Source organism: Cyprinus carpio, chromosome A16 (assembly GCF_018340385.1).
Source record: "Cyprinus carpio isolate SPL01 chromosome A16, ASM1834038v1, whole genome shotgun sequence".
Lineage (NCBI taxonomy): Eukaryota > Metazoa > Chordata > Actinopteri > Cypriniformes > Cyprinidae > Cyprinus > Cyprinus carpio.
In genome coordinates this window covers 9583123-9608975 of record NC_056587.1, presented here as the reverse complement: position 1 = coordinate 9608975, position 25853 = coordinate 9583123, and the positions used below count along the sequence as shown (strand labels likewise).

The following is a 25853-nucleotide window of genomic DNA, read 5'->3' as shown; positions in this document are numbered from 1 at the left end:
GTGGGAGTTGTAGTTCGCAGAAATAGTTGTAGTCCTTGAAATAAATACTGGTGATTTCAGGGATCTCATTGCACCTCAAAGATGGGGCGAAATATAGATGTAAGTTGATATTTATCCAAGATATTTCGTGGATATCAGAGCATTATATAGGATATAACATTGAGGTCACATAAGTGGGCCATTCTAGAATTGGTGTAAACTGTCCCACAACCAAAAAACACATTTAAAAAGCTTTTAAGTATTCATATCTTAGATGCTTACTAAGATCCTTCTATTCTCTATTGAAACACAATAATATTTAAAATATCAGTAAGCTTAATATTTATTACATCTTTATTTATTGGGTACTTTCAATTGGGAAGCAGTTGTCCCGAACCATAAACCCTAAATTTCAACTTACGAAAATGACATTGAAATATTTTTTTGCATTTTATTCCATGGTGTTTCTAAAAATATATTTTTGATCTTTTTTTTTTTTTTTTTTTTTGGTTAAAATTTCTTTTTATTTGATATTTTTCTTTTAAATTATGAAACTTTATGTAAAAAAAAATGTGTACCGTATTATCATGTCACTACTGAAACAGTGCATGTTTTAGTCGATTGGCTGAGACTGATTTTAACTACACCCCTACATTTATGATCAGGAAATATTCATGTGTCCTTCTCTCTCATGGCTACATGGTGAGTAGATTGGTCCCATCATTTTGAGGTAAATGTGTTCAAAAGTCTGAAAATCTGTGTGTAACTTTAAGGAACATCACTACCGAACACCTTTTTTATTTTTTATTGTAGTACAGTTATGCAAATATATAGAATTTTTGTGTTTTAATAGTGTTTTAGTATGTGAGTTAAAATTCAGTGATGTGATGTGGTCGCTACCAGAACATTACTGTCACTACCGAAAATGTGCAGTCACAACCGAAACATGAGATGTTTTGTCAAAAATAAAGTATATTTAATTATCAACTAAGATATTATGATGATGTTTGGTTCAATGTATATTCAGACTAATGAATCCTTTACTTTGAAATCAGTATGATCAACTTTATGCCTTTTTGAGAAAGATTGGATTCAAAATACAACAAATCTCATTATATAAAAATATTGTTTGAATTGTAATTGTTATTGATTTACCTCTGAAAAGCTTTTAATAAAATAGCAAAAATATATATTTACAAGCTAGATGTAAACAAAATGTTAATATGTCAATATAACCCTTCGTATTAAATTATAAATTACTGTGTTTCAGTAATGACAAATTTGGGGAGAGGAAAAAATTCCAAAACTTTCTGAAAATACAAAAATACAATATGAGAATGAACTGTACAATAACTAGAAATGTGGAATTGATTTTTTTCAAGATGTTTCTAAAAAAAAAAAAAAAAGAGAGGAAAAGTTAGTCCAGTCAGTGTAGCGGCACACCTCAGCATAAACCCCAGGCTTGCCTTGTTTAGCACAGTCTTCACCTCAGGAAACAACTCCCCGCAGTTCCCCATTGCACACTACAGGGCCACCAGAATCACCCTGAGAAAAAAAAAGGAAAATTATAAGAAATGTGTCTCTGTATGAAATATATAACACACAATTAAGCCAGTGAGGTCCCTGACATGAGTCTTTGCCTCATTTCATGAGAACATGTTTTTCAACACTAACAAAACCAAAACCAAAACCACACCCTTCACATTACAGTAAAGGCAAAACAAAACACCACACAACAAAATCAAACCAAAAAAAAAAAAAAAAAAAAAATAAATATATATATATATGTGTGATATGTGTGTGTGTGTGTGTGTGTGTGTGTGTGTGGAAAAACTTTAAAGTTTCTTATGTTTTACAGATATCAATTGTTGATGAATGTAATGCTTTAAACACTGACCTAATTGAAATAAATAAATACAATTATTTTATTACTTGACATATCACCCTCAGTGCGGCCCCATCCAGAAACCAAGCACTGCTCCCCTGCAGAAGAGAATCTGGTCGCCAGAGGTATTGGATTTACATACTTATTAAAGATGGCAGGCTCTTTCAGCTTGATAAGCATGAAATCATTGTTAAATGACTGATCATTTTAGTCTGGGTGTGGAATCACCTTCTCTGCCCCGATCCGCTGCTCTTTGCCTTCTTCAACGTACACATTGTGCTCTCCCAGCTGGACAGAAAGATCAGAAGCTCTATTTAACAAGGAACTTATGGGCTGTAACTTTTATCAGTAATATTGCCTATACCATTATAATACATCTATGGATACTTAGATAGAGACATTATGGTGATGTCAAGTATTATAGGTAATAAATAATTATTTTTAAAATCCTGCCCCTGCTTTATAACCATCGATTTCAGTGTACACATTTAGACATGAATAAACAATAAAATATTATTTTTTCCTTTTTATAAATAAATAAATAAATAAATAAAGTGAGGACCTATACTCACGTAATATTGCAGTGAGCAGCAGAAATAACCCATCTTTCATTGATCAGAGATGCTCCACACCAGTGTTGCCTATTAGAAGTAAGGTAGACTTACCAGGGCTGGGAGTTGTGTGGATATTCATAACCTCCAATAATTTTCTTACCAGCGCTACAAGCTTCTGAAAAAAATTATTGAATTATTGAACACAGAAAAAAAAAATTACACGTAATTTTGCAAAATGTGCATGTCTCTGATATTTGTTGGTCTGTCATGTTTACAGTTAATCTATTCATTTTTGTAGTATGAATCATAGTATGTTAAAGACTATTTAAGGAATATTATAGGTCAGTGTATACTATAAGTTATAAACTATAACAGCTGACATGGATAATAACTAATAAGAGATATCTACATACCCACAGTCACAGCCAGCAAAGCAAACATGATAGTCCTCATTGCAGTGGAGGAGAGTTTACAAAGAGATTCTGCAAAGTTCAGGAAAAGCATTAATGTTTATAAAAATGTGATAAATGTTAGTGCCAGATATTAATGATTACTAAACCAATAATAAACTAATACCTTGTGCAGTTAGCTGAAACTTTAGTGGCTGTGTCCAAAAGCAGAGTGAATGAACATATAAAACTATATATATATAACTTTCATGGCTCATTTAATGCATATGAAAGTCATACTCCCACATTCAAAACCCTCCCTGTCTTTCTGAATTTCCTGGTCTTGCAAATTCTCTTTTTGTGCCTCACCTAAACAATCTGAATCACTAGAGTCAGATGATTCCCTGTCATATAAAGAGGTAGCTGTCATTGTCAATCTCATCAACTTCTTTTCCTCTGCATCCTTTTTTCATTTCCTTCTTGATCAAAACCATTCATTGCTCCTAAACTGTTTTTCCCCCCTAACTGATAAGAGATTCCCCACCTAAAATGTCTGCCCTCTGCATGTCAATATCAGTCTAAAAATTTTTTATTGTTGAATTAATTAAAATGATCCAATCACGCAGTCATTCATTCATGTTATCCTGTTATTGCTATGTCAAGGCCATAAACAGCTAGTTTAAGCAGTGAAAAATATTAGGACCAAATATTAATTCTTAAAACAATGCCTCTCAGATTACAGTTTATCTAAGGGGTCCCAGATCCAAATCAGGCAATAAAGTGATTAAACAAACATTATTTAAGTGCCAAAATTTACTCAGAAAGGAACCATCTATTATTGCATTTTTGAAAGGCATCCAGTAGCCTTGGGTGTCAATATGATAGCAGTTAAGGCAAATGATGTCTAAAAATGAGCATATATCAAACTTCCTGTCTTGCATGCTTCAGTGCATGTGAAGCTCAGACTCCCCAATGAAATGACTACCCCAACAGGCCAACTGTTTGTTTAATACATGGACAGACTTTTTATTATAGAAAATTTTGACTCAAAACAATATATCATGTCCATGCTTTTATTTGGTTAATAGCCATGTAAATCAGTCATTATCACAAAATAAACACCTTGAACAGTGCCTCCTGATCACACTGTTCATTTTGCAATAATGACCAGCTGACAGTACATCATCCTTTACTTATCTCTTTATTAGTGATCAGTAAAAATGTTTATATCACAAGTCTGTGATTGTGAACATAAATAAAAGTAATGTGACTCCCTCGGTTTTATGAAGATCCTGGTCTTGTTGTAATGCACAAAGTGACAAGCTGTGGACTTGCAGTGGCTACAGGACGTGGATAGCCTGAAATTTGTATGTCCCAAGTGGCTGAAAAAAAAACTTAAAAACACTATATCCATATAAAACAAAGGATAGAAACACTTTTATTTGTTCCAAGCTAAATTTAATTGCGGATATTTCAGAAAAATGATCATGTAATCAAAAGGTCCAACTTGGCTGAGCAAATAGTTAATTGTTAGCTATGGTGGACTGGACCCAGTCAGTGTAGCGGCACACCTCAGCATAAACCCCAGGATAGCGTTTTTGAGCACAGCCATAGCCCCAAGAAACAACTCCTCGCAGTTCCCCATTACACACTACAGGGCCGCCAGAATCACCCTGTGAAAGTTTGGAAAATAAAATTAGAAAAGTGTGGTTTTGTATGAAAATACATAACACATATAAAGAAGACGACTATGTCAATAACATACCTGGCATGAGTCTTTGCCTCCCTCCATGAATCCAGCACAGAACATGTTATTAGTTATTTGCCATCCATACGCACTCTCACACTGGGCCCTTGACAGTACAGGCAAATCCAAACACTGCAGTTTATCAGCATAGTTAACTGGAAAAAGAGGATATGAACAATGCTGAAGCTTTGAAAAACTGTGCATAATACACTAAACAATGGAGGCTCGTACACACTACTAGATTCTCAAGTCGTACTGAACACTTAATCAAAAATGTCTATCTTTATTTTTCTCTAGATGCATGATCCACAGTATGTCATCTAAAAATGGCTAAAAATAACAAACATGTTTGATATCCTCCGCCTGGATGGAACCATAGCCTACTCTGCATCCGAAATCGCCCCTTATACATACAAATGGCTGTCACCTCAAATAGTAGGGGAGAGAGGGGGAGATTTATCACATCTTGCCGCTCAATCAATCAATTTTGAAGACCGAGCTGTTTTATAACACAGAAGACTTTCATTACTCAGCCTCCATTATCTCACCTCCAGTGGTGATCTGATTGCCCCATCCAGAAACCAAGCACTGCTCCCCAGCAAAAGAGCAGCTGGTTGCCAGAGGGATTGGCTGAACGTACTGGTTGAAGACAGCAGGCTCTTTCAGCTTGATCAGCATGAAATCATTGTCATACGTATAATCGTTATATTTCGGGTGAGGAATCACTTTCTCTGCCCCGACCCGCTGCTCTGTGCCTTCTTCAACGTACACATTGTGCTCTCCCAGGTGGACAGTCAGACGAGAAGCTCTATTTGACAAGGAACCCACACATTACTGGGCTGTAATACAACTTTTATCAGTAATATTGTCTATCTACATATTACATCTATGGATAAGAGTCTCAAATGATTGGTTAATGTACTCATCTTTATTACAGAATGAAATGTGTAACTTTTTTCCATAGCCTTTGATTTAGAAATCCTGCAGCTGTTACATTTTACAGTCATCAATTTGAGTGTACACATTCACAATACACAAAATATTAACTTATTAAAAACATGTTTGATGAGTTTTAACAAACGTATGTTATACTCACGAAACATAGCAGTGAGCAGCAGAAACAACCCATCTTTCATTAATCAGAGATGCTCCACACCAGCGTTGCCCATTATCATAAGTAAGGTAGATCTGCCAGGGCTGGGAGTTTGCCGAACATTCATAACCTCCAATGATTTTATCATCTGCGCTGCAAGCCATAAAAATTATGTTTAATTGTTAACAGAAAGCAAGATAAAGCAAATGAAATCACAATATAATTGAATGATTACTTGAGCTTGTGTTTCTTTGTAATATTTGTAGTTTCATCTAGTTAACATCTGTAGTATGTATGTCTCTTATTAACGTTAAAGACTAAGGAATATTACAGATCAGTGTAGGAAACTAATAATTGGCACAGTAATTAATAAGAAAGATCAACATACCCACAGCCACAACCAGCAAAGCTAAAACAATATTCTTCATTGCAGTGGAGAAGAGGAGTGCTCACATCCAGACAAGTTCATGAACAGCATTCATATTTTTAAGTGGTTGATTTAACACTGATAACTGTACAACAACCAATAAGATCAAGGAAATTGATTCCGTAGAGAAACATAGCACCTGGGACAACAGTTCTTATCACACTGTTTTCCATAAGCATGATAAATCCAAGGTAGTGCACACACATGAGAGTACAAAGCTTAAATATAAATAAAAAACTTTTTCTTTTTAGGGAAGCACAACTTAAGGGCAGCCAGTTATCATTTGCACATGGTGTATTGATCATGCATTGACTCAACACACAAATAATAACTCGTAATAACCAGCAACAAGTAACAATTCAAAACTTAAAAGCAATAAAAGAAACTATATTCTATAATAAAAAATTTCCCAACTTCAACCAACCAAGATTCTTGATTCAAGACGTTAGAAAGAAACTGACATAAACATGTCAGGGGCATAAACAGCTAGTTTAAAGCAGTGATAAATGTTAGTGACAAATTCCATTTCTTACTAAATTAAGGCCTCTCAGATAATGGGGTAAAACATAGAATTTCAATGATAAGCAAGCAATTATGTACAAAAGCAAAGCAGGCAATCTGGTGATTAAACCAACATCATCCCAAAATGAACTCAGAGAGTAAAACTATATATAATATATAATGCATTTTAAAGTCATCTAATAGTCTTGTGTGTCAATTAGACTTACTTTGGTCATTGAGACATTCAGTTATTGAGAAAAAAGTAAGTCAAAGTGCCAGTTTAATTATAAGCATACTGTATATACTGTATACTGTAAACTTCCCCACTTGCATGCTTCATAGAATGCATGTGAAGCTCATCGCACATGTAAGGCTTGGCGCCAGTGTTGTAATGGTACTAGTTCTGCTGGAACCCGAAAGGACTTCTGGCAGATGTTGCAGGTGTGTTTTTTGTTGTCATGGCCAAGCAAGCGTCTTTCCAATCCTACTGAACTTCTGAAACCTTTAGCACATACATCACACCAGAAAGGCCCCTGCTTGTACCAGAGGCCACAGCAGAGGAAAAAGCTTTATCACACCGTTCACAGTGAAGGTTACAAGGCTCTTCAGGAACACACTGCTTGCTTAGTTGTAGATGAAGTGTGAGAGAGACTGGACGATTGAAAGTTTTCTCACATCTTTAACCGCGGATTTCAGGCTGTTAGCTATGTGCAGTTTCTGGTGATTTCTGAAAGACTCAAGCTAGGAACAGACCTTTCCGCAGACAGCGCAGGTGTAGACCCAGTTTGTCTTTGCATACACTGGCTTTTCTTCCTCTAACAGCATAGCAACACCAGGGCAGATCTGTCAAAGAATTAAACTTCATCTGTTTCTTTTTCTTCTTTCACTTTTTTTGTAACATATTCCAGACCATTTTTATTTCCATTAGAGACAAATTTCTCCTGTCTTTTCTTGTTTTGTTAGTAGCATTCCATGAATGATGTCACTGGAAAAGGAAAAAAAGAATGACAAATGCAAAAATATTTCATACCATTCAGTGATACTGTACAATCAAACTGGTTTATTCTCACGGCTTCTGTATCACCACTGTATTTAAAGAGGGAGTGGGAGAACAAACAGGCTATAGCTACATGAACGAGGCCTATCTAACAAGGTGAAATAATAAAGACAATTTTTCATTGAAATTCAACATTTAATTTCTTACTTTTGGTTTGTTTTTTTAAACATGGGTAAACATTAAAGTGAAAAACTGTAATTATTAGAAAACCAAACAAAAGCAGGTTTAGTTAAGTACAATCAATCATACCAAGAGCAACATGAAACAACTCCCAATTAGTAATGTTTGTCTTAAAACTCTTTAAGTCTTTAAGGCATTCAACACACACTGTATCTATCAGCAAACAACATGTACAGTATTTTGGGAGTGACCATTTGAAATGACCATGTTCCACTGAAGTTTCAGTGCAAGTGAGGTCCAAAGTTTGATGATACATCAATGAAAGTTTCAGTCCACAATTATTATTATTATTATTACTTGGAATTTCTCTTCCATCTGGATGCATGCATATTTTGTACCTAATCAAGTCATACAATGTTTAATTCCTGGGTAATCTTACACATTTTGAAAGTGAATCAACTTAAATTAAAGGATGGTCTTTTATTAACAAACCAACTATAAACTTTCACAATCACCACCCACCCAAGACTTGAAAAAATGAAATGTTAACATAACTGTTCAATTTACTATCAAGGGTTTTTCATTTGTTCAAATGATGAGCTATTCTCATTACGATTCAACATGCCAGACCTACACAAAAAACACTGCCTCTACTGACCAGTTTGCATCTTATTCCTACATTCTTAATGTCATTAACATGACTTGAGGGATGTTATGCAAGGAACATAGCATTATATTTAAGAAAGGAAAACCAAAACCTCAATGTTAGAGAAATGTGTTTTAAGCTGTAAAATGGTGACGGCAATAAAGGAACAATGACAATGGCACAAATCACAAATCAGTGTCTAGCAAGACAAAACATGAGATTTAAGCTGTAATGCTTTCAAAAAAGCAGCTTTTTAATTAACGTACAACTAATATCTAACAAACACCTTGGTAGTTTAAATTAAGAACTCTTTCAAAGTACAAGGTGAAAAGCAACAGAGAAACTAAATTTAGTAGTCAAAAAAAAAAAGATAAAGAATATAAATCTTTAAAATCCCATAAAATACACTGAAACACTTTGAAGAGGTCTAAAGAGATTTTAAAGGGAGTAATAGAAATGTACAACTTTTATGTAAGTAATGAGAACACACTATTTGGTTTAAAGAACATCTGTGATAATGCTTTCAATTTAGCAGACATCTTTCTCTCTACAAGAATTTAAAAGCTGATCGTGGCATTTTCCTTCCCCTTTAAGACATACAGTTCTTCTACTGTATACTATAACTCACAGCAGGTAACAAAAATCTTGACTCAAGTACTAAATTAAATCAGGTAGGTGCAGTAAACAGTGTACCAGAAACCAATATCCATCTTCATGCATTTTTACACATTTTAGAGCCCACGTGCATGTTCAATATAATGCTGATGCAGTTCTGTTTCCCGTTTGAAGAATATCCCACACTCAATGCAAGTTAGGTTAACCATGTCTCTTACTGCAGAAGTAGAGTTCCTGTCTTTTAGCTCTTTATTATCCAAGCACTCCTGATGGTGGTCAATAAGATTTCTGATATCAGTAAAGGTCTGTGAACAAAAAGAACAATGGTACGGCGCTGCGTTTTTGTGAAGAGTCTGGTGCTGCTGCAAAGCACGAGGAGACAAGAATGTTTTTCCACAGTGTTGACATTTATGGCTACCGAGTTGTGGACTTACAAGGGCTACAGGCAGCTTGACTATAGACTCAGATCTGTGTGATAAAACTTGCAGGTTGTCTGAAGGCCCAGGTGCCATGGAAGCACTCAGTTTGTATCGCAGTTCGGTTGGGAGATGCTGGCGTGCTTCGTTGTGCCATGCGAGATGTTGCTGAAGCTGGTTTTCAGTCCAGTAACCGCGGCAGCAAAGAGCGCAGCAGTGTGGACGAGTCTTTGCCACCTCTTTGTGAGCGTTTAACTTCTCCTCACTGGGAAATGCTTTAGCACATTTATCACATTTGAAAAAACTTTTAGTGAGTTCTACATTTCGACTACGTTGTACAGGTTCTTCCTCCATAGAAGTTTTCTGCTCTTTCTTAGTCGACATTTTAGGAAGGGTACTTTTTTTTAACATTTTAGCAAAGGGCTTCTGCTCTTCTAGAGACGCAGTGGGTTGTTTGCCAACCTTGTGGTGTTTCTGCCATTTGTGTGCACGAAGGCCACGTATGTTCAAGAAGCTCCTATTACAGTTGGAGCACCGATGGCGTTGCACCTTAGTCTTCTCTTGCTTAGTAACATTGGTTTTGGATGTGTATGATTGTTTGATGGATGTAACCAACTCTGTATCTGTATGGAGGATTTCAGACTGTAGTTTCTCAGTCTCAGTAGGCTTGCTGTGATGTTCTGCAAAGTGAGTTGTTAGAAGAGACCCACTTGAGAAAGACATCTGACAATCTGGACAGGTAAAAACACTATTTGATTCAGGAACTTTGTGCTCTTTTTGGGGTTGAGCCTTCATGGGAGGGTGATTTAGCTGATGTCGGCGAAGAACACAAAGATAAAAGAATCCTTTCCCGCATACATTGCATAAATATGGTCCACCGTCCACAATTTTCCTTGAGCGTATCTTATTGGTCTTTGAGAGAAATCGGGCAAATTTTTTGTCTTTGTGCCATCTCCTATGTGTGCCTAGAGCTGAATTGGAGCTAAAATATCTTCCGCATTCAGCACAAGCAAAAGACGATTTTGGCAAAAACATCTCTGACTTTACTTTGACCAGCTTTAACTGTTCTGCCGAGTGGGAATTCGGCTTTTTAGATTGGTGACCTTTTCTATGAATTCGCTTGTGAAAATTGAGCGCACCAATTACCGAAAAGCTTCTGCTACAGTCCTGACATTTATATTTCAAATCCGAAGCTAAAGATGTTTTCTGTTCTCTTTCAGAATCAACCGAATGAGAAGAGTCACAAACATCTTCCGCTTTTCGCAAGGATGCATCTATCCCAACTGTCCTACATTCTTCTGGAAATTCCACATTGTCCTCTAGTTTTGAACAGTGCTTTTGATGATTTTGTAGTGTTGACTCAGATGCAAAAAAAGCATAGCATGTTGGGCACTGAGGTCGCTCAGATAAGTCAGAGTCAATTAAAGGAAGGCCAGTCTCAAAGCCATGACTTTTCATGTGAAATTGGAGGGCCATGGCACGGGAGAAAACTTTTCTGCACTCAGGACATTGGTAGGAGTTCTTTTTCAACTGCTGGACTTGATAGTCAAAAGATTTCACAGCAGGTTGGACACCTTGGGCATCATGGACAAGCTTGTGTTTAAGAAAACAAGCTAGCATGTGGTATGATTTGCCACACACCTCGCATTTATGTTCCTCTTTTGAATTCATTGTCTTCACTTTTTTATAACCACCCCTACGACCCCTTTTCTTGTGTCGTATGTGACCATTCTCAGAGTCTGGTGTACCGGCAGGCCTCATCTCAACATTTGCGCACTCCAAGTGGTTTTGCTTGTGATGATAGAAAGCTCCCAAAGACCAAAACCCTTTACCACACTTTTTACAGTGATGAACTTTTGGGCCTAAAAGTGACTTGGTTGGGTTGAAATGCTTTGTCTTTTCACCTTTGGCACTGCCACAGCAAATCTTCTGGTGGTTGTACAGACCACTTGCAGTCGCATAGCTCCTGTCACACTCCAGGCAAGCAAAAGTTTTTTTGCTTCTATTGTGATGTTGTTGGTGAGAATGCAATGCAGACAGTCGGGAAAAAGACATGCCACACTCTTCACATTTAATATTGTTCTTTTGCAGATTTTCAAGTTGGTACGAAATAGACTTATATGCTACTTTATCCTCATGCTTGGCCATGTGCAAGTAATGAGCACTTTTGGATGCACTTTCATGGCCACAAACCTCACATGTTAAAAGGGTCCTCTTAGTTGGCATCAACATGTCAAACTTCTGCCTCCCACCTGATTTTTTTCCCATGCACCCTTTGTGCCAAAGTATGTGACAGCGCAAGGACAAAGCCTTGACGAACTTTCGATCACAATGTGGACAATCATACTTTGCCTCTTGAGGACTACTTTTACTTATGAGTTCTGCGTTTATTAATGGTTCATCATTTAAGTGCTCATAATCAATCTGTACAATTTCGACATCGATTTCTGGATTCAACTGCAGGGAGGACGTGCATTCAGTTTGACTCGAGTTGAAACCCAAGCCATCTTTTTCCTCATGGTCTGATTCACACACTAACTCAAGATCGGGGTTTTGATCCTGAGAGAGACCACTGTTGTTCTCATAATCATCTGAAGCCGTTATCTGGACAACTTCATAATCAACATCTACGGCCTCATCCTCTTCTACTGTGTTGTGGCAGTTAAAATCCTTCTCTTGAACTTGAGCATGTGATATGTCCAGAGAATGAAAAACAACACTGTCAGCATTGTCATTCTGATATATTTTTACTGGTTGAGTGGTGGTGCTCATGTCAGACTTCTTCTCCATGATGTCACAGAAGACATTAGTATGACAGAGCTGATGCGACTGTAGGGCAGATGCTCGCGAGAACCGACGACCACACTCCTCGCACTCAAAAGCCTTCTTCTTGAGTTGAATAACTTGATGAAGAAATGATTTTGCTGGGAGCTCTTCACTGTGCGCCAATCGTTGGTGCTTATTGTAGAACGTAAGTGAGGTGAAGACCTTGCCGCACTCAGTACATTTATATGGCTGGCCATTGCAGATAAGTTGTGCCCGTCTTTTATGCCAATGCTGATGGCACAACAGAGCCACAGAGCTAACATAGGTCTTCCCGCATTCAGAGCAAACAAACGGATGCTTAATTTGCTCCTTCACCTTTCCTTCTGAACAGCTGGTTGAGAATCTCTGGTGCGTGCCAAGGCCAGACATGGTGCGAAAAGATTTGCCACAGAAGCACTGAAAAACCTTTTGCTCCGGCTCCTCATTCTGTTCAGAGCTTGTCCCATTGTCTTCAGTTTGACCTGGAGCTTCATTAAGTGACAAAGTTTTCTCATTTTCACAGCTTTTGGATTTCACTAGCTTTACCTCATGACAACGGCGATGTGCTTCAAGAGCCGAAGCTCGAGAGTAACAGCGTCCACAGGTGGGGCACTGAAATGACTTTTTCTTTAGATGAGCCAGCTGATGAAAAACTGACTTTGAGGCCTGTTTATGTGAACGCTGGTGGTTGAGACAATGACCAACAGTGGAAAAAGCTTTACCACAATCCTTACATTCGAAAAGCTTCTGCCTTACGGCACCCTCACCTATCCCCTGTTTAATGGCTTGTTTCCGGTGCTTCAGTTGATGGCTGAAAAAGCCTTTCGAGCTTGAAAACTTTTGTCCACAGAGGGCACAGAACAACGTTCTCCGGCCTCCATCAGTCGAGATGAGCAGGTCATCCCACTGCGAATCTGTGTCCAAGCAGACTATGGGACCATCGTGGATATGCTCACTATGGTGCCCCAGGTAATCCTCCTTGTTCCCAAATGCCTCACTGCAATCTTCACTGCGAAATGGCCAATCCCCTAAAAACAGAAAGGGGAAATGGGAGGTCAGGGCGACTCCTGTTGCCAGATGAGAGAGAAAAATAAATGTATAGAGGCAACAAATAAAATTAAAAAAGACATAAAAAAAGCCTCCTTTACTCCAAATGTTCAAGAAAGTTATTATATATATTTATATATATATGTATGTGACCCTGGACCACAAAAACAGTCTTAAGTCGCTGGGGTATATTTTAGCAATAGTCAAAAAAATATTGTATGGGTCAAAATTATCGATTTTTCTTTTATGCCAAACATCATTAGGATATTAAGTAAAGATCATGTTCCATGAAGATATTTTGTAAATTTCCTACCGTAAATATATCAAAACGTAATTTTTAATTAGTAATATGCATAGCTAAGAGTTCATTTGGACAACTTCAAAGGCGATTTTCTCAGTATTTTGAATTTTTTAACACCCTCAGATTCCAGATTTTCAAATAGTTTTATCTCGGCCAAATGTTATCCGATCCTAATAAACCATATATCAATGGAAATCTTATTTATTCAGCTTTCAGATGATGTATAAATCTCAATTTCAAAAAAATTGACACTTGAGACTGGTTTTGTGGTCCAGGGTCACACACACACATATATACATACATACATATATATACAGCACACCATATATATATATATATATATATATATATATATATATATATATATATATATATATATATATATATATATATATACAGTACAGGTCAAAAGTTTGGAAACATTACTATTTTTAATGTTTTTGAAAGAAGTTTCTTCTGCTCATCAAGCCTGCATTTATTTGATCAAAAATACAGAAAAAAAAAATGTTATATCGTGATATATTATTACAATTTAAAATAATTGTTTTTAAATTTATTATACTTTAAATTATCATTTATTTCTGTGATGCAAAGCTGAATTTTTTAGGATCATTATCACATGATCCTTTAGAAATCATTCTAATATGATGATTCATTATCAAAGTTGGAAACAGTTCTGCTGCTTAATATTTTTTCAGAACATGTGATACTTTTTTAGGATACTTTGATGAATAAAAAGTAAAAAAAACAACAAAAAAAAAAAAAGAAGCTATGTTTATTTTATAAATATTTTGTAATAACAATATACACTACTGGTCAGTAATTTTGGGTCAGTAATTTTTCTTTCTTTCTTTTTTTTAAATAAAATCAATACTTTTATTCAGCAAGGATGTGTTAAATTGATAAAAAGTGATAGTAAAGAAAATATATTATTAGAATATATATTATTAGAATTTTTTTTTATTATTTTAAATAAATGCAGTTCTTTTAACCTTTTATTCATCAAATATATTAGACAGCAGAACTGTTTCCAACACTCATAATAAATCAGAATATTAGAATGATTTCTAAATGATCATGTGATAGACTGGATGTTACATGTGACACTGAAGGCTGGAGTAATGATGCTGCTGAAATTCATCTTTGCATCACAGGAATAAATTATTTTTTAAAAGTATATTCAAATAGAAAACTATTATTTTAAGTTGTAATAATATTTCACAATATTACTGTTTATTCTGTATTTTTGATCAAATATAATGCAGGCTTGATGAGCAGAAGAGACTTCTTGCAAAAACATTAAAAATAGTAATGTTTCCAAACTTTTGACCTGTACTGTGTGTGTGTATATATATATATATATATATATATATAACAATAATAATCATAAAGTGAAAATAATTTATTTATTCTGGTAAACAGGGGATTAGGAACACAAGACAAAAAATAAACAGTCTCTATTATTGCTTTTTATAAAATGTGTATAAAAAGGGTATATTGCAACCAGCAGAAACAATTACACAAATTATAAGCAAAGACACAGAAAAACAGTCTACTTTTTTCTTAGTAACATCATAATAAGAATAACAAAAATACATTCATAAAACTACAAAACAAAAAATGATTGTCTCATTGTTACATTCTGCACAGCTGTAAATGAAGACGATCTGACTTGCAGCTCTGTAGAAGAAATATGTTACCAGGTAACGACAGAACAAGTTGGCGTCTTATTCAAATGATTTGTTCCACCTTAAATGATTTCGACCGCATGGATCAACAAGACGAAATATTAGAAAACTAATATAAATGTTAAAATATATTTTCCAAATATATTATTTAGAATACTTATATTATTTAAATACAAACACTGGAAATAGTAAAATAATATTTAATTCACCTACTTATTCTTTATTCTTTATATTCTTATTCTCTACTTATTCTTTATTTTTCAATGTCTCGAAAGTTTGGTTTTGGAAACAATTTTTGTAGTGCCATTAAAACTTTATATATGAATGGTAGTAGTTCAGTTATTTAAAAAAATGGAACAACTCGTCGTTTTGAATTATTAAGGGGCATTCGGCAGGGCTGCCCTATTTCCCCTTACCTTTTTCTTCTTGCAGCTCAGATTCTTTGTTCTCATATAAAAGCCAGTAGTTTAAAAGGACTAACTATTGCTGAAAGAGAGGTAATTATCAGTCAGCTTGCTGACGACACAACCCTTTTTCTTAAAGATAAAAGACAGACTTCACTTGCAATAAATGTTATTGATTCATTTTCTAAAGCCTCGGGTTTAAACTTAAATATTCAAAAGTGTGAACTTTTTGCCATTAAAGACTGTAATAAATCCTTTGTCCATAATATTCCAGGGAAAGAAAAATTGTTATCTAGGTGTGCTTATTGCTAAGGATCAGAAAGAAAGATGTAATCTTAATTATCAACCCCTTATTGATAAAACACAGAAAAGATTTAACCAGTGGCTACAAAGGGACCTATCTTTGAGAGGTAGGGTACTTCTTACAAAAGCAGAAGGCCTTTCGAGGCTTATTTATGTCGCTCAGTCTGTTCCTCTGGACCCAAAACTAGGTAAAAGTGTTGACCAGCTACTCTTTAATTTTTTTATGGAAGCGTTCAATACATTATATTAGAAAATCTGTTGTAATCAACACATATGATAAAGGGGGTCTTAAAGTTACACTTTCAAGATCAATTGGCTTAAACAGTTAGAAAGTCTCAGTTTGGTGGACTTGATTTTCTTCTCATGTGTAACTATAAGATTTATAAACTACTGGCTATATTATGTGCTTTCCATAGGCAGGTTCTCTTGGCTTGGTCGTTAATATTCAAGCACAACTTTTCACCCCACAGATCTTTTATTTGGAATAACCGTAATGTTTTATACAAGAGTAAATCCATATTTTTTTGGTTTGATAAAAACATACTGTTGATCAGTCAGTTAATGAACTCTCAAGGGTTGTTATTTTCATATAAAGAATTTTTATTTCACTTTCAATTCCTGTCTCTCCAAAAGAATTTCCCATAGTTATGGGGTCTATCCCATCAGGTGTTGTTGCTTTACTGAGAGGTACCCATCCTTTGTCACCGGTTTCTCCTAATTAGGTTGATACTTTTGTTGGTAGATTATGTTTTGCATCTCCAGGCAAAAATAATAATAGGATAGTTAGTTCATTATTTCAGAAGAATATTATTACCCTGCCAGCTGTGACTGCTTATTGGAATAATGCAGTGGGTAACATCTGCAGGAAAAAAGTGTGGATGCTTCCTCATACTTGTTTACTAACCAACAAAGTAAAGGAGATTTCCTACAAAATAATTCATAAGTTCTATCCTGCAAAGCATTACTTAAAAAAAATCCAAAAGTGATATTTCCTCCAGTTGCTCTTTTTGTGATGACTCTGTTGAAACTGTTGTCCATCTCTTTTGGAACGGTCCATTTACAAAGAAATTTTGGCAAGATGTTTTAAGTTTCATTAGGAGTAACATTTACAATGAATGTATTCTATTTTGGAAGGACGTAGTACTGGGTTTTATCGAGTATGAACCATCTAAAAAGAAACAATTTTATGTACTGAATCTGATTTTGCTTCTTGCTAAATTTCACATCCACAGATACAAATATTCAAACTCTAGACCTCTTTGTTTTTATAAAAGAAATTGAGCAATACCTTTCATTAATCAAGTTCTCAAAGAACAAAAAAGCCTTAAAAACTTTATCTGTCTGTAACTCTTTTCTTATATTTAAATGACATGTAAGTCTCAATTTTATTCTTTTAGGATGTAATGTATTAACACCCCCCTTTCTGATTTTTTTTGTCCTTTTTTTATTGTTGGTGTTTGTTTCTACTTTATTTTGTGTTATTATTGTCTACCGCCTTTATGTTGATGGTTGTATTATTCTATGTGCACTATTTATATATATATAAAAAAAAAAAAAAAGTAAAAAATAATTGAAGCACATAGTGGGCAGTGTCAAGCTAGTGAAGTTGGGCATTTTACATGGGGAGTCTATGGGACTGACTCCCTCTTGCAGACAGCCTCAAGCGGCCAGTCGATGAATTGCAGTTTTAGTCACTTCCGGGAGGCTGCCGCTCGATTAAACCATACCCTCTACTGGCAACATAACAATACTGCAATATCATTTAAGGTGGAGCAGATTATATGAACGAGAAACTAACCTCTTCTGCTACAACGACTGCACACCTGGTTTGAAATGACAAAGAATTTATTTAGTCTAAGACGAAATACATTTTGTGAAATGCCAGCCAAAATCAGTCAATCCTATACTAAGAAATAGTAACAGGCAGTAAGAAGGACATGTTTAAAACAGAATCAGTACTGCACTGTCGTCTTGTCATTCCGCTGGTGCAAATTAATTTAGCAGTTTTAGAGCAAAATATCATCCCTAATAAATAAGATCATTATTTGCACAATTAAATGATAATAATAAATGATGTAAGGGTTATGTGTATATGATCGCACAGAGTCCTAGACTGTGTAAAAAGAAGAGAATTTGTGTTTAGGTGACTTTATTTATTTCAAAGTAAAAGATAACTAGTAACTAACTAACTGAAAGGTCGGTGTTGTCAACAACAACAAATGTTGCTTACCTTCGGCACTTTTCTCTCTCTCAGACGAGTCTCCTTCGTTGGTAACGTTAGACATAAAAGCCAGATTTCCTTCCTCGACCTCGTCTATATCAACAACTACACATTCATCTTCCTCTTCTTGTTCTACTTTAATCTTCATGGGTGGATCTTCAGCATTGGCTGCAACAACTTCGGCGTGGTCCTGGGCTTGTAACACAGGGCCACTGGGACTTGATTCCATGTCTTCCTCCGTGTTTTTAGCATTAGTGGGTTTGCTATTGCTCACTGGATCGATGTGTACCTCTTGGGCGGCACCTTTCTCATATTCAGAGGACAAACATTCATTATTTGATTGCAAACTACCATAATTTGCAGAATTACCAGCAGCCATAATGGTTCTAGCCAGCTCAAGCCCTCCTCGATAGGAAAGGCACCACGCGTTTCGCGGTAAAGGAGTATTGTTTTGGGGGGAGGCAAGCTTACGAATTCTACTATGGCGAAAGCTTCGCTCATGAATATTAATTAGGCTACTTAGGTTTCTTGTGGCTCCAAGAAGGTTATCATGCAACGTCTGCCTGAACCGGCCTGAACAAATTAATATTCATATATAATAGCCTTAGCTGGCTATATATATAGGATCAGGACATAAAATAATAAGATGTGGACAATACGATATAAATGTATAGATATAAAATAAGATATGTAATGATACAAAATATGGTAGCGATGTGAAAATGGGAGGAGCTTTTCGGCCCGGACATTGTGTATAATTTGTCGGGTCATGTTTCTATCGAGATGTAATAATCAAATAATCAATTTTTTTAAACTTTACACGGTGCTTTTTTTAAAATTATTATTTATTATATAGAAAATGCAGGGGTGAATTTTCCTGTGTGGTATATTATGATATGAATTATTGGAATTATTAGTTGTAAACCATTATTCTAGTATTTTGCATAAGCGTCACCAATAAGACAAAACACTTCCTTAGATTGAATGTGGCTCAGTCTGGCAGGATGTAGCCTATTTCTGGTAATACACATGCATTCTGCAATACCAAAACAAAAGACAAAAGGATCTAGTTCACATTACCTACCCCCCACCCCCCCCCCAACACACACACACACACACTACTATTTTGCTTTTGCAATTGTTATAACTGAGATTTTTGTATGCACAAGGAGTCTGACACCAGCCAGTGCTCCACACAGAGATCTGATCTCAGCATCATCCAGTCCATCTGGAATGACATGAAGAAACAGAAAAAACTGAGATTAAATCGAGAAAAACTGTGGCGACATCTCCAAGATGCTTAAAGAAATTTCATAAATAGATTTGATCAATTATTTTAAATTAAATCAAATCAACATTTGGTGTGATCACCTTTTACGTTTAAAATAGCTTTTGTCCTTGGTACACTTGCGCATTGCCCCTGCGCCTATGGAAAGTCCTCATAATGATAGGTGTCCCAACGTATGTGTGTATAATGTTAATAAAACATTAAAATATATATATATTTTATTTGTCATTTTATTTGAACCCTAAAAGGTTGTGAAAAACATTGGGGGGAAAACTTAAGGGAAAAAAAAAATAATTACAGCTTTTCAGAAATTTTTATATTGCACATACACCATGGCATGCCAATTACTTTAGAGATTTTAAATCTAATCCAAAACATACATCACAAAACTCATTATAAATTTACCTCCAGTATTTACAATCAAAACAAAGCACACATTATTAACATGCTTAATGGCATAGCAATGCTCACTAACTTTTAGTCTTCTAACATGAACACCATATTACTACCATATTACCAATATTTCTATATAATTTTAGCAACTAAAGTCAAAATGTGGTTGACTATAAATTTAAATAACACTGCAGTTCTTTATAAAAAGTTTATTTAAAAATAATTATGTTACTTTGGTTTGTATGGTATATTGTATGAGGATAACAAAGCACATGAAACTAGGACATATGTTCAGCTGGAAAATTTAATAACTGAATAAAAACATTTATACATTTTAAATCTTCAACACACTCCAGCAGATTAACAGCAATGTACAATAAAACAGCAAAGACACAGTCTAAACGGAACTATTGTTTTGTATGTATAATTTCTAAAATCAAACTCACACATCTCGCTGTGCATGTTGCATATAATGCATCTGTAATTCTAATTCTCCAGGCAAAGAACCACCACATATCATGCACTGGAACAGGTGATCTGGGGCAAAAGGCATTTTATTGCCCATTTTGTGTGACTCAGTTTGTTGGGCTAACTGAGGTAAGTTTGTTACTTGTGGCATGATTGGCATCTCATTTATGGTGCCCTGTGAGGTGAAGAAGATCCCTTGTGGTAACGGACCTGGAAGCTGTCTTCCAACAGAATGCATTTGATGCGGAACAGGCATATTCAAAGCTGGTGGAGGAAAAGGTGGTGAGATAAAAGATGAAGGCTGATTTAGAGAAATCTGTTGGCCAGAAATTAGAGTTACATGCTGTTGTGCCCGGATGTGGCCTTGTTGAACTGGTCCATTTACAAGGGCCTGGGAAACAACTGGAGCAGCCTGAAACCCCCACATCGGAGGTCTGTCCCCAAGAGGAAAACGAGCTGGTGCATACGGCATGTTCACTGGTCCCATCTGGTTTGGAGGAGTTGCACTAACCCAAGTATGAGGTATTTGAGCTTGATGCTGGAGCTGTGTCTGATGAAGCTGTTGTTGAAGAAGCTGCTGTGGAACCTGCATGTGCTGAGGCAAGTGCTGAGGCAAGTGCTGGATTAGTCTGTTTTGCTGCTTCTCTAATGAATCTCCAGGTATTTCTTGTAAGCCCACAGATGTAGACATCTCTAAAGATGTTTTCATACCCCATGGAGGGGTATTTGGTAGACCAGAAGCACCAGCGGGTAGCACTATACCACCAGTCTGACCCATTTCTGTTTTAGCCAGACCTGAGGAATTTGGCATTTGTAAATCATGAGCGAGTTTATCAGATTCACTTTTGGTTGGTGCTTCTAAGTCAGCAGTTACATTGCCATCTTCAAATGAATTATTGAACAGCTCTGGTTCAGCTGTTTGCACTGAATCACAGAGTACTGGCCACTGCGATTGCTGCGAGTCTTGAATGGATCTCGGTGATTGCCTTTTTACATCCAGAGGTGAAGGCCTGTCCACTTGGTGCTGTGAATGTTTTCCTTTTTGCTCTGTTTCAGATACGTTTATCTCCGAGTAATGATTAGGTTGTGCTGACATCGGTACATTTGCTTGAGAAGGTTGCTGCTGGTGCATGAGCTCTGGGAGACCATCACATTTAGGCAAGATCGTCTTAAGGTGACTTCCTGGCCACTGTATCTGCACAGCATTGCTTGGCTGGGCTTCCAATAAATTCAAGGGCTTTTGAGAGTGCAGCAGCTCTTCTGATGAAGGTGGCATTTGTAACCGCCATTCTTGCTGCAAATGAACCTGCTGGGAATGATTTCTAGTCTGCAAGGGCTGCGATCTAAGCTGCATGCGTTGATGTCTATTTGCATCGAAGCTACGGGAATGGTGTGGAACCACATTTGGCAACAGTGCATCTGACATGATTCTACCAGGTAGAGGTGCCATCCTTCGGTTGTCTCGATCTAACCTTGGCCTACCTCTCCTGCCGGAACTTACTCTACCTCTTTGAGAATGTATGGACAGTGGATAACTGTGACTCTGGCCTTGCCGTTTACGCACATGAATCTTTTGATGCACAAGCAGACTACTAAGCCAAGGGAACGACTTATGGCACTCCTGGCAGCGGTGTGGTCTCTCCCCAGTATGAGTGTTTAGATGGTCTCGGAGCAAGTAGGCCAAAGCAAAGCTCTTGTCACACATATGACACTTGTAAGGTTTCTCACCTGTATGGGAAAGCATGTGCCGCTGAAGCTGACTCTCATCGCTGTAGCCCTTACGGCACTGCGTGCAGCGAAACGGCTTTTGTTGATGCAGCCGCTGGTGTGTTTTCATGTTGTGATGAAATGCAAAATCCTTACCACAGTCCGGGCACTTGTATGGCTTCTTCCCAGTGTGGATAATTGAATGTTGCTGCAAATAGCTACTAAATCTAAAGGACTTTTTACATACTTGACACTGGTAACCCTTGTTGTGTATGCGCATGTGAAGCTCTAACACTGATCGGTAGCGAAAGCACTTTCCACAATCTCGACATCTGAACGGTTTCTTCTCTGTCTGGTCCCCTAATCCCCCTACTCCTGACATACTGTCAATATCTGCCTCATCCATACCAACATCATCCTGCTTTTCAAGTACCGCTTTAACCTGATTTGTGATACGTGTTGTGTTTAAACCCAAAATGTTAGTCATATGTGTTTGTGAATGGGATTGCAGGCAGGATTCTGACTGGAATTTAAGAGGACAATACTGGCATGCATAGACCTTATCAAATCTTTTGCCATTACTCATCCTTTCATACTCTGCTTCATGGATTAACATGTGTGCTCTTAAATCAGATGCTTTATAAAAAATTTGAGGGCACAGAGGACAGTTGCGCCGCTGCTCAACAGTCACATTCTCTTTACCTACTTGCCCCACAAGAGATGCGTTATGGTTTGTAATATGTGCCTCAGACCTAGCTGAGATCTTTTTGTGTTGCCGATAATGTGCTCGCATATTTTGTGCAAAAGCGAACGTTTTTCCACAGTATGAACAGTGGTAAGGCTTTTGGCCTGTGTGGAGATATTGGTGCTGCTGCAAAAGGCTGCTGTATTTGAAGTTCTTTCCACAGATTTTGCACAGGTGGGCTCTTTCTTCCGCGTGCCTGCGTCGATGGTTCTCCATGACATAGCGATGCCTGAAGACCATACTACAATCTGGACACTCATACGGCTTCAGTGCAGCGTGAGATCGTTGGTGTATATGAAGCGTCACTAAACTCTGAAAGCCTTTGTTGCACTCAAGGCACCGATAAGGACTGTCTAAAGAGTGACTCTGCATGTGGGCATTAATGGACACCCTGTACTGGAACTCTTTGCGGCACAGAGGGCAGCGAAAAGGCTTTTCCACATTTTGTTCACAAACATGAAGCCTTAATCGCATCATTGTTGAGAAACACATACCACAATGCTCACATTGAAATTTCCTCCGTTCCTTGTATATCCTCTCAGAGCGTTTTGAATGCGACAGGCTTGGTTGGCTGTTTTCTTTATGAATACTGCGGTGTTTGATGAGGTCACTTCGATGCTGAAAAGTAATGCCACATTCTTTACAAACAAGGGAAGCCTGCTCATCTTGGTGCATGTGAAAATGTCGATGCAGGTTGTATGTTTCCCTGCGAGTGAACTTTTTACCACATTCGTTGCATTCCAGTCTGCTTTTCCTTCGCTTGACAACTATAGTTTTCCCATCACTCTTTGATTCATCCTGTCCTTCCTTCTCTTCTGTGATTTCCTTAATCTTTTCTATGCTTTTGGGATCTCCTGTTTCCTCGATCTTCTCTTCTGTGCTTTGCATTGCCTTGCTATGAGACTTTGATACTTCACTTTTATTTGTCGACTCTTCTTCTTGTTTTGGGGGGTGTTCTTCCTTGGTGGCATGCTTTGACTCATTGCTCACATTTTCTGCAGTTTTGTCCTCTGTTTCTTCTTTGTCTGTTTCTTCTTTGTCTGTTTCTTGCCCTGTAGAGTGATAGCAACAAAAACATTAGATATGAAGTAATTTCCAGTGTACAAACCCAATAGTTAATTTAGTCATTCAGATTTATAATTGTAATAAACTGTTTCTATTACATCAATCTTTTAAAAGGTTTAAAGAATTTTGAAAAATTTGACATGTTGGGAACAAAAAAAATATTAAATACTACCACCATTATTGTCTTTTGTGACAGCATACCTTATAAACTGTCTATTAAAGGCTTTTCAGCTATTATTTTAGATAAAAAAAGCTATAAATTAGATAAATATAAATGATTAAATAAAAAAACAAGTAAAGATTTAAAAGATAAAAACTCAAACATATCAAACTACGGTTTTGACCAACAGATATTGTAATTACTATACTGTATAAATGAGTGGTTTTCACTATAGATATAGATAAGATGATCAAAAGTGCTGCTTGTCCACTTTTTCAGTGGCCCTGGTTTCGTAAGATTTTTTCCCATTAATTTTTCCCTCAGGGATTTAAAAAAAGTAATTGTTTAGGAGTTATAAGCAATGAACCAAATCGACCAGCTACAATGTATAAGACCTTGTAAACAGCTTCAATGAGATGAAGAACTACAATCTCATGAAGCACTACAAGTTACAGAATCGAATTAAAAATGATGGCAAAATAAAACTTTTTGATCAGTTATTGCAAAATATGCAAGCTGTTGGAAACTGCAGGGAGAACTGACTTCAAATCCAGTGCTTATTGGGAGTGTACCACCAAGAATCCCACTGTTAAACATAGCTATTTCAAACCATTTGAAAAATGCGGACTAGGCTTCAAACTAAAATAAATAAATAATAATAATTAAATAAATAAAGCCTTTAAAAACAGTTGCATACATTTTTTTTTTATTATTAAAACTGATAACTTACTCAGAAAATGTCTTTCAATTAACCTTTACGACGCTTTAGTGTATGCACTTAATTAAAACCTCTAAAACGAGTCTTTAGCTTCATGCACGAAAGGGTTAAACAAGCAATTGTGTTTCTGACTGGGTTAGAACAGGCCAATTACAGATTAATTAATTGCTTTCAGGAATAAAAAAAAAACACCCTCCAAGAGTTTCTGCATGCTCTTCCTACGGCTGAATAAATGTGTGAAATTGCACAAGTCTATGCGATGTTCAAGAAATCGCTGCGTGCCCTTTACTGTCTGGCCTTGATGCAAACTTGTACTTACCAATGTGTTCATTGTGCAAACGATCTGATTTCACATCGCAGTCCGTTCCGGCCTCAGCTGAAATCAGATCACTGTTATTATTTTCAAGCAGCACATCCGTGTTTTGCACGTCTTCCCTAGATTGAAAATGACAAGACATTTCTGATGGATCTTTGTTGCGTGGTGAAAGAGCAACGCCATGTGGAGATGGATTTTCACTTGCTGGTGAAGACGGAACAGCAGGGTCTGTCGTTCCCTTTACGTCGCTGCCTTGTGCACAAACCTCTGCATCACCATCAGTTACTGTAGCGGGTTCAGGTTTATTTTCAGCGAGTGTACCGTTAATGAGTTTATTATCTACTGGCTGTTCGGATTCTGACTGCACTGTAGCCATTTTTCACATATTATTTTTCTCTTTTCTCCACCCCTAAAAACATGGAAGCCAACGATTGATTGGAAGCGCGTGCTACGTCACATGCGCCCTCTGCGACTAACTTACGTTTAAAGCGACACCTTTCGATAAATATTGCCGGTTCGGAATCGGGGACTTATTTGCATTTTAGATTTACATACAGGACTAGTTTTATTGATTTAGCAGTTCTGTTGATAACCTTGGTCAGCCAGGTATGTAACGTATGTATGCACGTCCTTTTTGTGTAACGTTAGATAATCTTTATTTAAAATAGAAATCTAAAAACTTGGTACCCAGAAATATGCAGCTGGTGTACCAAGGGTGCATTTTTTTTTAGAATCAAACACACTAAAATAATACAATTGTGAAACAATTAAAACAACTGTTTTCATTTCGTGATG

The 25853-nt window shown here is 36.7% G+C and overlaps 2 protein-coding genes across 2 annotated transcripts; both read right to left on the bottom strand.

The window, feature by feature from the left end:
* Nucleotides 1–4216: 4216 nt before the first annotated feature.
* On the bottom strand, nt 4217–6169 carry LOC109054671 (trypsin-like). Its single transcript, XM_042772486.1, has 5 exons — nt 6036–6169; nt 5651–5807; nt 5103–5362; nt 4573–4709; nt 4217–4480 (listed from the first exon to the last, which is right to left on the bottom strand). Exons 1-5 carry the CDS (start codon nt 6073–6075, stop codon nt 4331–4333), a joined length of 744 nt encoding a protein of 247 aa, XP_042628420.1. The 5' UTR covers nt 6076–6169; the 3' UTR covers nt 4217–4330.
* Nucleotides 6170–20165: 13996 nt separating this feature from the next.
* Nucleotides 20166–25484, bottom strand: LOC109054688. Its single transcript, XM_042772485.1, has 2 exons — nt 25062–25484; nt 20166–23851 (listed from the first exon to the last, which is right to left on the bottom strand). The coding sequence occupies exons 1-2, from the start codon at nt 25432–25434 to the stop codon at nt 20322–20324; spliced, it is 3903 nt and encodes a 1300-aa protein (XP_042628419.1). The 5' UTR covers nt 25435–25484; the 3' UTR covers nt 20166–20321.
* Between the last annotated feature and the right edge of the window lie 369 nt (nt 25485–25853).